This window comes from Miniopterus schreibersii (assembly GCF_964146895.1).
Source record: "Miniopterus schreibersii genome assembly, chromosome: 10".
Taxonomy (NCBI): Eukaryota; Metazoa; Chordata; class Mammalia; order Chiroptera; family Miniopteridae; genus Miniopterus; species Miniopterus schreibersii.
In genome coordinates this window covers 32,466,558-32,482,263 of record NC_138110.1, presented here as the reverse complement: position 1 = coordinate 32,482,263, position 15,706 = coordinate 32,466,558, and the positions used below count along the sequence as shown (strand labels likewise).

Below are 15,706 nucleotides of genomic sequence, written 5' to 3'. Positions count from 1 at the left end.
GAAGCTCATAGAGTCAGTGTGAAATTGTCCTTTCCCATGACATGGCAAAAATGACATGCCAAATCATGGAGTTTCCATGATTCCAAGTATTGGAGTGAGAAGATGTGGAACAGAGACCCTAGCTAACCTACCATGGACATGTGACATTAAAAGAAATAAATATTTACTATAGAGTCACTAAGATTTGGTGACTGTTGTTATGATCACCTAACCTAGTTTAGCCTAATCTGACTGAAACAGGCATTGGTACCAAGAGTGCCCAGTGGCTGATGACAAGGAAATTGATTTTGTAGGGTGGAAAGATGGAAATGCACATTATGGTACGGAAAACCACTTGGTAACCTGTGGTTTGTTCTTACTTGGACGGCAAATCAGTTATTTAGTGAACTTCCACTTCCAAGGGAAGAGATTGGAAAACAGAACGTTGATAGTGTGTATTGTTTGCTGTTGGCTGCACTTGGCAAAATCTACAAAAAAAAATAAATCTGGCTCATTTATAAGCAGGATTGAAAGGAAACAGAGTCCAAAAATCCAGTAATGTGCTGCATTGGAAGAGCAATGTTTTTCAATCGCACTGGGTAAAAGATTTTAGTTTTATGTATCATACACAAAAGTGAGAATTTTGAGCAAAAAAGGTTAAATGAAACTAGACTTACCGACAAAGACAAAGTGAAAGATATGGCTTTCAGAGTAATTTCACTGTGTTAGAGTGTCTTAGAAGAAAGTTTCAATGAAGGGTGAGATACCTAGTAAACTCTTTTAACTCAGGGAAAAGAGTAAAAAAAGAGCTGTCCATTAAAGCCTGGTAGATATACAAATATAGTATGGGGGGGTATGGGAACAAAAAAGCAAAGGAAAAAGCAATCTAAGTATATTAGAAATAAGTATTACCATAGAGTGGATGAATACATAAAAAGACAGCTAATAGAGACTGTGACAATTAGAGACTTAAAATAACCATTGTCCCCTAAATGTCTAAAGACATGACATGTACTTAGAAAATTCTTCCACTCCCAGGAAGAACATATTCTCAGGTTTACTTAGGCATTATGGCAAAGAAGAATCTCCTGCAAGGTGGAACCAGGGACCATGGAGAACCAAGGGCAATGAGCAGAATTAGAGAAGGCCCCAATCAACCTTGGGTAAGCACTATTCAAAATGTCTACTTGGTGGAATTGCCAGATCGCTATGCTCTTTCCAAATTAAAGTGTTTATTGTGCTGATCATGTCCTCAATCCACGACTGTGCATTATGTGTGAGGGGACCAGATAATTTGGGTTTTAGTTTGTTTCCAGATCAAATGAACCTGATGCTGGGATAATGGTCCACCGCCCAGAGATTGACACTGAGCTTAATGATTTGGGATGATCTCCCCTTCAGAGGAATGAGTGCACTTTGAGCATGGTATGGAGAGTGCACGGAATATCTGATGTCCAGCAGGACAGATTATGGAAGGCACATTGTGTTGTTCACCAAATCTCCTCTTCCTGAATCCTTGTAAGTTTACACTTCCCTGTCCCCTTGAAATGGGGTGTGGTCCTGTGACCGAGCAGACTTGATAAATGTCACTTTTAATTGCCAGTGCAAGATGCTGCAGCACAGTCTTCCCCCTGCTGCATTGATGGTAGAATTACGGTTAAGATGAAGCCCCATAGGCCTGGATCCCTGAATGACTCTGACAGACAGATGCCCTCTGACAACCTATGCTGGTCATGTAGCATGAGTGAAAAACACATTTTTTTGTTGGTTTAAGCCCCTGAGATTTTGGAGCTGTCTGTCACCATAGCATAACCTAGCCCATCCTGACTGATACACATAAGCTCCATGCTAGAAATAGAAATTTCATTCTGAGTCAAAGGTATGTCTTCTTTCTCAAACCCTTGATGATAAGAGCAGAATATAAGATTCAATCTTTTGGTTTGCTCTGTTTGGTTATAAAAGACAGAAAAATAGACTAAAATAGAATAAAACTTTAGTGAGAAACAACTATATTCCAGATAATAAGCCTAGAGCTTTATTTGCATTGTTTTATTTAAATCTCACAATAACTCTAAGAGGAATTACACTCACTTAGCAGATGAGAGAATCAAAGAGAAAGCAGCCTGCCTAAATCTCACAAATGTGGGGAAATGTATTTTAATTCAGAGCTATCTGTCTCGAAAGATGTTGCTCTGTGTGTGTGAGTGTATGTACATGTGTGTGTGTATGTGTGGTTTCATTTTTGACACTGTTTTAAAGACAGAGGTAAATTGTCAAGAAATCTGCATTGAATTATGGCTTGTCAATCATAATCACAAATTTTATCACTTACACAATCAAATGATATATCACCAAGATTATATTCTTGACCACTACGGGTAGGATATTCATTCAATTAATCTGTACTAGTTCTAATCTATGAATGTGGTACTATGCTAAGTACATTGGATCCACTTATATTTTCATGGGTGAAATGGGTCAGTACAGATAAAATCCCATTCATTAGTTTGGACTTCTGGCTAATGGCACTTGTTGGTGAGACAGATTGCTGTGGTGTGTGAGGCAGCTCTGTTTGATGGAAATACAGAGACTAGTGTTCTGTTCCTCATTCTGATATTAAATCATTGTGTGACTCTGAGTATGATACCACCTTTCTTCCAGTCACTTCAAATTGTGAACCTACCACAGAAGTGCCTACATGGTCTGGTTTCTGCTTAAGTCTTTAGCCACATATCATATCTTTCTTCTCACTCTGAGTTCAGTCATGTACCTTCTTTCTACAGGGTCTTTCTATTAACTAACCTGGAGCAATCTCCTTTCACATCTCCACCTGGGCACCTGGCTAACTCCTTCTCAGCCTTAAGTTCTCAGCTTAAATGCCACTTCATTGGTGATATTCTCCATGACTCTTAGACTAGGGCAGGTTGCCCCATTACAATATCTTATATACTTTATACCCTTTCTTTAGAGCACTATCACGTTTTTTCGTTACATATCACTATCTGGAACTGTTTATTAATGTTGGTTCCCCCACTAAACTCTGAGATTAATGAGGTATGACGATCTTTGCTTTGACTCAGTGTTGCATCCTCTGTATTTAGAACAATGCCTGCTACCTAGAAGGTATCAATTATATTTGTTGAATGAATGAAATGAATGTGTAAAGTGAGAGTGCTGGGCAAGGAGATCATTTAATCTTTCAGTACTTACATTCAACGGTTTGCCAAACTCAGTCTGCAATTTGCCTAGGAGCGACACAGAGCAAATTCAAGCGGCCCATATAACTCACACCTTCTTCATGCCAGACTCAGTAGCAAATACCACAGCACGTGTGTCAAAGAGGCATCAAAATGATCTGTACACATGTTAGTCTCTGGAGAAAGGGCAATTGCTATATCCAAGGGAGATGTACATTAGAAATAAAGTCAACTGTTTTTTCTAGGTACCAGCTTATTTAAAATACAGTATTTGGAATGACCAGCACACACATTTAAAAAAATCTATGAAAAATCCACTAAAGCACTGGTGCGTGGAAGCACAGTAGCAAATAATCCAAGATATATAGCAATGTGTAGCCATGTATCTCAAATTAGAATTGAGCTCATTGAAGGTAAAATTAGATGCTAACATATTTAAAAAGTCCAAACACAATTCTCTCTCCTTCTTCTTTGTCCAAAGTCATGGAAACAATTACTCCATGAACTAAAATAAAAAGTTCCAAGCTAAGAGAGAGCAACTACCATGCTACTGTAAAAATAACACAACAACTTTAGATCACTATGTTTTCACTAACATGGAAAACAAAAATTAGAGGGGTAATCTCTACTCTCAGTTCTTAATTCTTAAACCTGTCTTAACAATTCCTTGGAAAAGTCCCATATAATATGGTTCTTGGTTACCTCTAGCCCCACCACATACTTCCCCAGCCTCTGACTATAGATAGACAATTTCACGTCAGTTTCTAGAAGGCACCAATTCTCTCTTGCCTTTCGGCATTCCCAGTACCAGACTGTTACTAAAATACTTCCTTTTTAAAAAAAAAAAAAAATATATATATATATATATATATCTTTATTGATTTCAGAGAGAGGAAGGGGGAGGCAGAAGGAGAGAGAGAAATAGAAACATCAATGATGAGAGAGTTATCATTGATTGGGTTGCCTCCTGCATGACCCTGACTGGGGATCAAGCCCAACCCAGGCATGTACCCTGACCGGGAATTGAACTGACATCTCCTGGATCATAGGTCGATGCTCAACTGCTGAGACATACCCAGCAGGGCTAAAGTACTTTCTTGTCTGCCTCTTTGCCTCTTTGCCAGAAGGTCACTTCTAGGAAAGCTTACCTGACCTCCCATGTGTAGATTAGGGCCCCTTTATGTACTCCTATAGCATGAACTTCCCCTACTTCTCTCTTAGCCCACCGTATTGCAATTGACTCCTTAGGTTCTTAAGAAGAAAGATGACCTTATGCGTGTCCTACCATCCAGCACAGAGGGGGTATTCAATAATTGCTTTGAACATGAAGGAAAGATGTCTGTAAATAAGTCGAAATCTTGCCCAGGCATTTTCAGAGTCATTCTGGAAGCACCTCATTGTTTTCTGATGTTCTCCTGCAGTGAGAAGTGCACTATTTATGGATTCTACCTACCTGTCTAGAAATTAAATTAAATAATTTGTGGGTTTTGGTTCTGTTAATAAAGATAATATGAGCAAAGGAAACCTACAGGCATAAAAACCTCAATTGAACTTACTTTTTATTTCCTTCTAAACAAATAATCATAAGAAATGATTATTAGCTTTTGATTAACTTGACTTTCCCCCCAATACATCCTCAAAGAAAAGAAATGAAATGAAATCAAGAAACAGAAGGGCCAAGAAAAGAAGTCCAATTGAATGTATCAGTGTGCAGGTTTACTATTCCCCAAGTAGGCAGTAATTAAGCCATTCTCCATTGCTCAGATATTAGATGTGATCAAACCTGTATTTATCTTTTGGAACTGAAGCTCAATGTCTTATATAAGATTTGTTCTCTTTGTACTATTCCTTCAAAACTTATGGAAAGTATATTTTTAAAAAAGTATGAAGAGTGCACCAGCCTCTGATCTTTGTGGCTCTCTTAAAACCAATCAGTGACCCCCAGAGCTCCCACAACTTTCCTAAATAAAGGTGATCAAGTTAAATACATTCCAGGAACCAGAAGGGACAACCCCAAAAACCTCTGCATAATGGTTTCCTTTATTTCCTATGATTTAAAAATGCTAGTTCCCAAATCCTCGCACTACTAATAGACAGAATTGCAAATCAAAGGAAAGAAAGGGGGATAAAAGGCATCTTCCCTCCCTGTAACAAAGGGAACTTACCATGGCCAAAAGGAGGAACAAGCCTTTCTAACTCAGCTCTTCCAATCTTCATTCTAACATTATTAGTGGGAAGTCATTGTTGGCACATGGAAGGGTAAATCTGTATTTTGAAATCCTTTCTCCTGTCATTGCTCACAGAAAGCAATAAGAAACACCTAATAAGTAGAGTCTCTTATCGGAAATGAAGGCTAAAGGAAGTCAGGTCCTGGGAAACACTTAGAAAGTAAATAGAAATGACAGCTCCTCAGTGCTCTCTTGGGGAGGAATGTAAGCTGCTTCCCACACTTGGCCTTTATAAAAACTTTGATAAGTAAGAAATACATTACAAAAATACACAGTAGCTGGGGAAATTTTGTTTGATATTGGCACTAAGAATTTAGGGCCTGCAATGTGCAGGAGGCATATTTTTTTTGCATTGGCCATTTTAGTATTCAAGCCTCCTGTACTGCTTTCTAATAAGTTAAGAATGAAACAGGAGACTGCGTGCAGGCGTGAGAAATGCAAGAAAAGCAGTACTGTAAAATAAAAATGAATGAAAGTGCATTTCAACTTCCCTTTTATTATTAACAGGCAAGAGAACAACAATGCCAACTTTATTGTTATTACTTAACACTTCACACTTATAAAAGGACTTTACAGTCATTTTTACATGTTATTTTTTCAATACTTTTTCTGAAAGAGACTGGGGAGCTCTGTCACTATGCTTAAGATCAATTTTATAATGTTATATTAAATGATTTTTCCAAAGAGGAAGACAAATACGCAGTCTGTGCCAGCGTGCTACCAAAACAGCCTTTTCAGTGAGAATAATTGCTCTTTTTGTTGTTTGGGTAGATCAAACCACTGGTTGGTTGACTGAGGAATTTTGTTTTCTTTTTGTTAATGCACACCTACTTTTTCACTTCCATTCACCTCTACTCTATTCAATTTATTATTATTTAAGTGTCTATTATTATTAGAGTGTTCCTAAAATATAAATAACACAACAGGAACAAGACCTAAGGAAAATTCTGACTGACCTTCCCTTTAATTCTATAATGCGTGTGAGTAGCACGGCTTCCACAAGGGGGTATTTGTGCTCCTGCCTCTTTCTAAAAGGAGCATGTCTGTGCCACAGGCTGTGAAATGTTTGCTCAGGCCAAGTGGGCAAAGGATTCTAAGATTCAGAAGCTCTAGCTAACCTTGGGATTTTGTGTGTTAGCTTATTTGTTAGTTTGTATGGAGACTGTCATTCAATAAACAAGCAGACCCCAAACCAGGAGCTGTCTCCTGGCATTAGCTGTTCATCCTCTCCTCCCTGCAAAGTAGCTAAGCAGCTGTTCTGGGTCAAAGCAATGGCACTGGGAAGCTGTGGAATCTCTAGTGTTTCTTTGGATTTGGGGAGAATTTGGATATTTTCTTATTCCAAAAAGAAACATTTCTTCATTTATCACTAGATGGTCCAAATAGCTTAAAAACCTTTCATTTACATTTATTTAGTCGATGTAGCCACATACGATGCCTTAATTAAAAAACTCAAACCAACAGCAGAAATCACCCAGATAAACTGTCTATATTTCTCCAACAAACCTGAAAAATATGCCTTCGCATCGGGCCTTGTTGTCACAACCCAGCAGGTAATAAACTCCATTTTTTAAAGTACAAGTCTCACTGAAATAGAGTATGAGTAGAGTAGACATTTATTTCAAAGCTATGATTATGCCTGAGTATAGAAAAATGTTTACGATCTTTGAATATGTTCACATGATAAGAACTTCTCTATACATTAATGTCTTTATTTCCTTCAATTTCAAATGTGGTGAATGGAGTCAACAGATACTCATTTATCTTTACTTCTTAGTAGATTATTACTTCCGACATATAAAACTATGGAAAACAGGTTCCCTACTTTGGAGCAGTGGGTCCAAGTGTGTCTGTTGTAGTGCAATTTTTTTCCCCTTCTCTATGGAGAGCTTGAGTTGATTGATGCCTCTAAGGTATCAAGGTCTGTGCAGTCCTTGTGCTAATATTGGTATGGCTGTTACAATAATAGCAACAGTCCCTGAAATTTATTGAGTTCATTTTATGTGCTAAATGATTTATAAACACAATTTTATTTTAAAAAATACTCAAATTACGATGATTAAATGAAGTACCCATGACTCGAGATGTGTATATGACTTGCTCAATGTCATAGACATAAGTTTGAACCCAGTGTGACTGATTCAAGTTCATGCTTTCTTACTACATCCCTCTAAGTAAAGAGTTACATCAGGCAATGTAAAAAAATTGAGTAGGATGACTATATGTCCCAGTTCATACCTGTTGTCCCAGCGTAATTAATTTCATGCTTTAAAGTGTCCCAGTTCGGACAATAAGCTGATCACCCCGTCTCAGAACATGGTTCAAAATGAACAGAAGACTTTTCTTAGGTACTGTTCATACTACTTTAATTAATCTTTTTGCCTTTAATGAAGGGCTTCAAACAAATAGCACATTGGACCTGGCCTGCCCTATTTGGGAAAACAAGATGGATTAGTAAATGAATATCATTTATTGCTAGGGTCTAATATTTCCCTGTCCCTTAGCCTGTTTCTCTGTCATCTCTCTTTGAGAATCTTTTGGCCTTTTTCTCTCCTCCTCCTGGTATTAGTGTCTCATTGAATGTAGACTTTCTCTCTATTGATCAAGTGTTAGAAAATGAATTCTTTGGTTTTGCTTTAGCTTCAGTTTCTGATGAATCTTTACAATGCAGCTTGGCCATGCATTCAGGTATTTAAGTTGCGATTTTTGTCAAAAACAACAGATTAAAAATCATTTTAAGGCATCTCTAACTTATTTGTCTTCCTCCCTTCTCTTTAATCTTGCTGCTACCATTCCACCACTTCTTTACAAAACCGTAGTGTATGGGTGTCCGGGGAGCTTTCTCGTTGCAGCTCCTGGACAATGCTACCGCAGGTTTCGCTGGGGTAAGCCAGCTCTGAAATGTATTATTTCAAGCACCACCTCACATGTCTTTGCTCCTCCTCTGCTCTTATGGGCAAACTGTTGTCCAGTTTCTATTATTTTAAAGGGCTTTCAGTAAAAGGGAAGGAAAAGAATTTTTTTTTAACTGATAAAATATATAACTGCTTAAAAGACACATGCAGGAAGAAAACCTAACTTTCACTTTCGTCGGTTTTAAATTGTATGGCTTTGATTTATGGATCAAAATTCCTCATTTATTATTTTATCTATACAGCTCTGGGCAATTTTGACAGTTAAAATTTAGTTTTATTGACCAGTGCAGCCACTGTGCCCACAAGGGGACCGGTGCACACAGCCTGCTGCACTCAGGAAACGATGATTTTTGATTCCATGACTGAGTCAGATTGGGAATCATAACCGATATAACAATAAGTTCCAAATCTCAGCGCCCAAGGCAAGAGGTTTGTTGTAAAACACAATCACCCTTAAGGAGGGAGGGGGAAGATCTTGGGTGGAAGTTTGCAAGCACAATTTAATGCAGCTGGCAATAGGCTACGACTATATCCGTCGGTCCAAACTGGGGAGCAACAGAGGGGGTGTTTCTCTAAAGACCAAGTCCACAGACTAAAGATTAATGAGCAAAATGCCTAAAAAGCAAAAGGAATGTTAGATTCTGAAACAATGAACTGAACAACCAATCTGATGTGAGAACATTTACTAGTGCTGTTAGCCAACCTTTCACTTCTCAATGAACAAAAAAAACCTGAATGATTTCTTTTGGAAGATCACGGCTACCTGCCCCCCACCCCGTCTCAGCACACACAGAAACACAAACTCAAGGGGTGATTTTAGGCCACTTTTAATTTAGGCCTATTCAACTACCAACTTGGCCACCTTTGCAGTGTTAATTTGGTCTTTTCCTCTAAATCCCCAGTGCTACATAAACAGACCTCCAAAGGGTAACAAATCAATAAAATGTCTAATTTGATTAGCCAGCTCTTCGAATTCCTCAAGACAGCTCGAACGTGAAATAAACAGGTGGGTAAATAAATAAAGAAGGGCACTCACTTGTGAGTATTTTCCATGTCTTCTTTTCATCGTCGTAGTACTGGACCAGATTGCTGGGAAGGCGGTCCGGCCCAGGAGGCAGTCCTCCAACCAACAACAGCATTTTCTTGTTAGAGCGAATTCTTCACCCAAAACAAAAGGGGAGATGAATAACCACATTATTGTAGAGCCTTTTTAGTGGCAACGAAATCATAACCATCAAAAGAATGTTCCTTGCTTGCAGATTTCTATTTCATTTTTCCTGTTTCTTCTCCCATTCATGTCTCAACAGTTTTTTTGAACCAAGCAGAAAAATGATCAGAAGAGCGGCATATCCCCATACTCATGGAATAATAAGCTCCCTTTATGCAATTTGTTAGAGGTTCATTCTAGAACGACCTTTTTCTTATATTATCCCTTTAAATCATCACTCTTTACAGCTGAGTACACATGAAATGCTCTGGAGTTGTACTAAGGTTAAGCATTAAAGTTGCATGTCAAAAATCGTATTAGTCAAAATCATTATTATAAGCCATTCTCCACTCAAAGAACCTTGAAAAAATTAAGGTTATGCAGAGAGTTTGTGAGCCAACTCTTTAATCACCCAGGGAACTTCAAATGCAAGTTTGGTACAATTAGTAGCACAGGGCTAACTGGGGTGGCTTAACCAGTATGATCAGGACTTTTTGTTTGTTTAACTTAGCTCAGCCTTCCTCCCCTTCCCAGGTCCCCCTCCCCTCTCTGCCCCGCCTGCCACCCCATCCCCGGGCACCACTGGCAACACAGCAGCACCAATTGGTAAAAATGAGACTGTGAGGTTGTTTTGAGCCTCCCCAGAGTGGAGCCCTGCCAATGCTTGCCACTGATCCAGCGGCATGAACCTGCTCAGCTGTGCAAAGTCACTCTAATTCCCTCCCTCTGTTTTTCTACCTTCTCCCCCAGGGGGCAACCACTGAAAGGAGTGACTACCCACCCATCAAGAGCTGGCAATTCGCTGCTATTAACCGTGACTGTGATTCCCAGTCCGCCTGGCAGTTCCTGAGAACAGGCCTGCGACGTCTCATATGCAGTAAAAGCTGTAAGATGCACCCTGGCCGGCGGACTCGACCTGATGGATGTACATCCTCGGGAACAGTAATGGGTTGAGCACACTTGCGATTGGAGCGGGGAGGGGAGGCCCAGACCCCTACAAGGGGCCTGCTGATTTAACTGTCGCTTTACATATAATTGAACTTTTCATTTACCTGAAAGGCTGAAGGTGGTGGTGAAAGAAACGGAACAACCATGTTTGAAGGAAAAAGTCAATAAATACAAAAGGGTTCCTCTGAATCTATTATGACGCATTCGGCCCCGTTGCTGTCTTTCAGCTTCAAGGACGCTTGGCGAAGTACGCCCCGGTGGAGAAGCACTGTTTGTTGGTTAAGAACCTAACATTCGGAGAGTTAAGTTAATACAGTTAATGGCATTTCCATGTGAAGGAAGGGAACGAGAGAATTCCTTTAATGAAACTCTGGAGCCATTGAACGCATTGTGTATGCCTGAGTAGGAAAAACACCTTCTGAAGAATCTCCAATTAGGGACTCATGGGTAGGAGGCACCGCACTTACAGAAGAATGCCTAACATAGTATTGGCTTGCAATATTAATTTTGCCATAAACAAAAACCCCACTCAACTTCTCTTAATTTGAAGCATTTATTTTTTTAATTAATTAATTAATTAATTAATTTATTTATTTATTTTAATTTTTTATTTTTCAGAAGTACTTTGGATTTTTACCCTTATAGACCAGTATTTGGGAGATAAAAACAGAAGTCAATAGCAAAGAACTTCATAGTTTGAGGATTTCAGTGATTGGTGAGGTTTGTTGAGAGGGGTTAAGGAAACTCAGTGCATTAAGTACCTCTCTTTTACTTTGAAGTGATATACACATAATTGATGTATCATATAATTTCCTAAATGCATGGTTACAGGAATAGGCTATTTTTTTTTACTGTAGTTTTAGCCCAAATAATCAACCACTCTGTGAGTATAAGAGAAGTCAAGATAAGAACAAATATATATATTTTTAGATTGCTGTCAGTTACCATGTGTAGACAGACCTGTTCATCTGGAAGTCATGATTCTGTGGCTGTCGTGACAGGACACATGTATGTGCTGCCAGACTGCAGGTGTGGTCAGGTCAACCAGTATCTGCTGGTCAGATGTAGAGGAGAGGGCTCATTGAAGTGATGGTGTCACCAGAGCAATATAATTAAATCTTTATTTTAATATTTATGTTTTTAAAAAATATTTAAATAAACCTGCTGCTTTTATAATGTGTTTCATGAGTGACAAAGGGAGATAACTGCATGGTTCATATAGGTTTTTAAGGTCTTTTTATTCATTGATAAATCCAGCTTCCCTGGACCAATCCCACTGGTGATTTTCAACATTGACTTAAATGGACCAGCTCTGCAGACAAGAGAGAATCTAGAGTCTTTGTCTTCTCCATCCAAAGAGGCAGTCTTTGGCTTCTTAGAGACTATGTTTTCTTACCATTTGTCCTCTAAGAACTGGACTGAGACTACCAACACGTAGGCCACTGAACAGTTGGCAAATGTAACAACTTTCTTCCCCACCAACAATGCCATGATTCAAGGGGTTAGCTAGCATAATAGCAACAAGAGCTCTAAGATAAATCTGTAAACCATCCAAGTGTCCTCAGGGATTGTGATGAGGAATTACATGGAAGTAAGGAAAATCCCACCTACCCTTATTGTCAGTGTTGTCTGTGACGGGGCAGTGCTTTGAATTCATTATGAATGGCATTCTTGGTGAGGGAAGATACATTCTAAGTCTTTCGCATTGTGTGTGTATTTTTTATGTCATCATTCATTCAATTTGTTTTGCCATTTGAGTATTTTGTTTCTAAAGCTTGTTACACAATTTTCAGTATTGATGCTATTTAACTAACTAAAGTTTAAAAACTCTACCTTATGAAGGTGAATTACATAGAAACCAGAAATAGGATAAAACATGTGAGAAGCAGCATAACACAGAAGAAAGAAAACATAACAAAACACATTTGAGTGTTTTTCTCACCATTTTCTCTGCTGACTCTCAAAACAGCCCTATGTGGTAGGTATAATAACTCCATTCTACAAAGAGGTGAGAAAGTTCCCACAGTCAAACACAGAGGCAGAAACAGTGTTGAGACACAGGCCTTCCAGGTTACCAGACCAATGTCTTTTTAAAATTCAAATTTATTCATTAATATTTATTTTACTATAACTTCTAATTTAGACCTAGATGACCCAGATTCTAGTGTTAATTTTGCTATTCATCGGAGTGACTTTGTATAAATGACTTGGCTTCTCAGACACTATGTTTTCTTAGCATTAAGTAGACTAACAATATCTGACCTGCCTCTTCAAAGGACTTGTCATGAGGATTGTATAAAACAATGAAGTTAAGAGTTTTATGTAAACTCTAAGGTAAATTGCTATTAATCAGTCTTTAGATATTGACAATATAATGTGGGCTTTATTTCAACATGACAAATCTTATTAAATAGTTAAAAAAGAAAAGTAATATTTTTCACTGAGATTCTTATTGAGTTTATATATATAAATACAAGCTAATTAAGAGGACTTCACTACCCAGTTTTTCTTATAATTATGGTCTTGGAAAATTAATACTTTAATAATATTGGCCATCTTTTGAGCCTTGTTATAAGAAAGTATACATTTAGACATTACATAAAACTATGAACCTTTCTGGATCCAAATAAAGGAACCTAATAAAGATTACTCCACGTGTCTTAAGAACAAAACAAATGAGACAAACCATCACATATTTTACTTTGATATAAATGCAATGTCAACTATTCAATTACTCCTAGAAAGTAATACAGGTGAATAATTCCTGTAGAAAAGCTTCCATTCTTTTTACAATGTGCAATTATAATAGTGACAATGACAATAATGACAAATAATAATGATGTGTATTGGATATTGAAAACTCTAATTATCATGCTATTTATTTGTTTGATGTATGTGAACTTCAATTTGAAAACACCATGAAAAAAAGACACCTTGTGAACTAGCAAAGTGAAATTAAGATAATCTGAATTAACTTGCTAAAGTGGGTTTCAATTATTCTTTTCGAAATAATTCCAGTAGAGCCTTACAGATTTAATTGTAGATTAGGCAAAATTTACAAACATAGCACTATTGCAATAGAGTCCCTTCATATGGCAACATGGTGTACTTTTTAGAAGCTCTTTACTTAGGGAAACAATTTAGCCCAAATTAGTATGTTCTCTTCAAATATGTTAATATTTAAAAAATACTTCTTTTTGCTTGTCATCTTAGCACCACCTTTGCCTAAAGTAATGTATTTAAGAGGTAAGAAATTTGATAAATTTGAGTAAATAGCTGAGTATGTCATAATAAATAATAATATTTGGATGCCTTTGAGTTTCTAGATTCTTGCATAGAAAAATATAAGGTTAAAAGGAGAGGGAATCTGAAAGTTTCCTTTGTTCCATCTGAGTAATTGCCCAACATTTACCATGTGTCACATCCGTGAGTGTGTGTGCGCATATGTATGCATGTGTGCTCGTGCGCATACGCACTTTGGTTCCCTGGATGAACGATTGAAGGATGACCTAAAACCTCCTGGTGTAAACAAATTTTTCATCGTACTGGTTTTCTAAGTACGGTAAAGTCTCATTTATTTTTATTTCAGTGATTTGGAACTTTAATAATTGAGAAACAGGCCAGCTAAAGTTTTTCTTTCCATAATACATAAATAAGTTTTCAATAACTAGGTTAAAAGAAAAGTTTTAACCTATTTAAGATATCAGGTGACGTGCTGGCACTTTAGAACTACTAATGTACATTTAGATGAAATTCATTGTACAAATTATAAATAATTCTCATTTATTAAAGAAAATATTCTGCAATGTTTTAAGCACAGTTGAATCAGAGACTTAGAAGAGAACTTGGAAGTCATCTAGTTCAGTGATTCCCAAGGATCATGGAGGGAATTACAAAATTTAGATTCTTGGTATAAATTCTCAGGTCCCCATTCCCAGAGATTACGATTCAATGGGATGGGCCCTTAAAAATCAATAGTCGTGCAGTCTTCCAGTTGATTGTAACACACAGCCAGACTTGAGGCCCCTGATTTAGCCTGGTTTTCTAGATAATGTAGAAATACTTTTAATAGTTTTTTTCATAAATAATTATTCTTATCAGTTAAAGATTTATAATGAAATAGACCTTCATTTTTCAAGTCCACTCTATTGTAGAAAGTTGTTGGACAGTTGCGTTAGATACATTATTTTTCTCCTTATGCTGAGCTGAAAATCTACCTTAGACTTGTAGAGAAAAAGAGCAAGTTCTCATCTCTGTGTCATGGCAGCTCTTCAAATACTGGAAGACAGTTGCGGTATGTTTCTCTTTCCCGTGTTGAAAGTCTCCATTACTTTCTGAAAAACTTCCCATTTTCCTTACCATACAGTTTACCTCCTTTGAGTTTCCCTACACCATCATTGTCCCCTTCTAAAAATGTGAAGGTCAGAATTGCACACAATATAACAAATGTGATATGTGATATGATGTATACAATTTTTTAAGGGTTTCTAAAATCACAATAGTCTTTTATTAGTCACAGTGCAGCACTGGGTCCCCCTGTTAGCTTCCAGCTCACTACAAATATAGATTATTTTTTAAACCAAGTGTTTTCAAGCCAGGTCTTCCCTATCCTATATTTCCTCTAAACATTTTAGACATCAAATACATGACTATTTTTAATGTTTTTATATCCTCTACTGATTTAGACACTTAAATTTTCATTAATCTATTCTTTAGCAATTATTGAGTTCCTACTATGTTCCAGGTACTGTTCCAAGCACCAGAAGCACTGGTGGGAAGCAGAGGAATAAATTCCTTGCTCCTCATGGCATATGCACCCTAGTGGGGAAGTCTATGGAAAACATCATGATTCTTGAAGCAGGAAAAGCTGGTTGTTAAGGGTGTAAGCCTCACAGCTAACTTGACACATCTGGCTTCAGCTTTTCTCAACTGAATGACCTTGGGATAGCCTCTTTGTTCTCTTAAACCTTATTTGTAAAATAGGGAAAACAACAGACCTAAGGCATAGGTATATTTAATTTTCAGGATTAAAAGAAATAATTTATGTAAAGCATTGATAGTAGTGCTGAATAAATACTACCTTCCTCCTCCTTATCGCCATCATCAGTATTAGCTATTCCTTTGGGTAATTTGCAGGTTTAATAAGCAAGTGGCCTATGCTCTACCCAAGTTTTAGTCTTTAAAAATAATAGAGTTGCATTTCCACTGTTCAGATAATTTATTTTTCCTCTT

At 37.5% G+C, this 15,706-nt stretch overlaps 1 protein-coding gene across 1 annotated transcript in view; it reads right to left on the bottom strand.

Annotated features, from left to right (window-relative positions):
• Positions 1 to 15,706, bottom strand: part of KLHL14 (kelch like family member 14) — a 91,017-nt gene that overhangs the window by 52,680 nt on the left and 22,631 nt on the right. Inside the window, exon 3 of the mRNA XM_081148870.1 lies at positions 9,356 to 9,477. Within this exon, the coding sequence (XP_081004996.1) occupies positions 9,356 to 9,477 (122 nt within the window). The remainder of the gene's footprint in view (positions 1 to 9,355; positions 9,478 to 15,706) is intronic.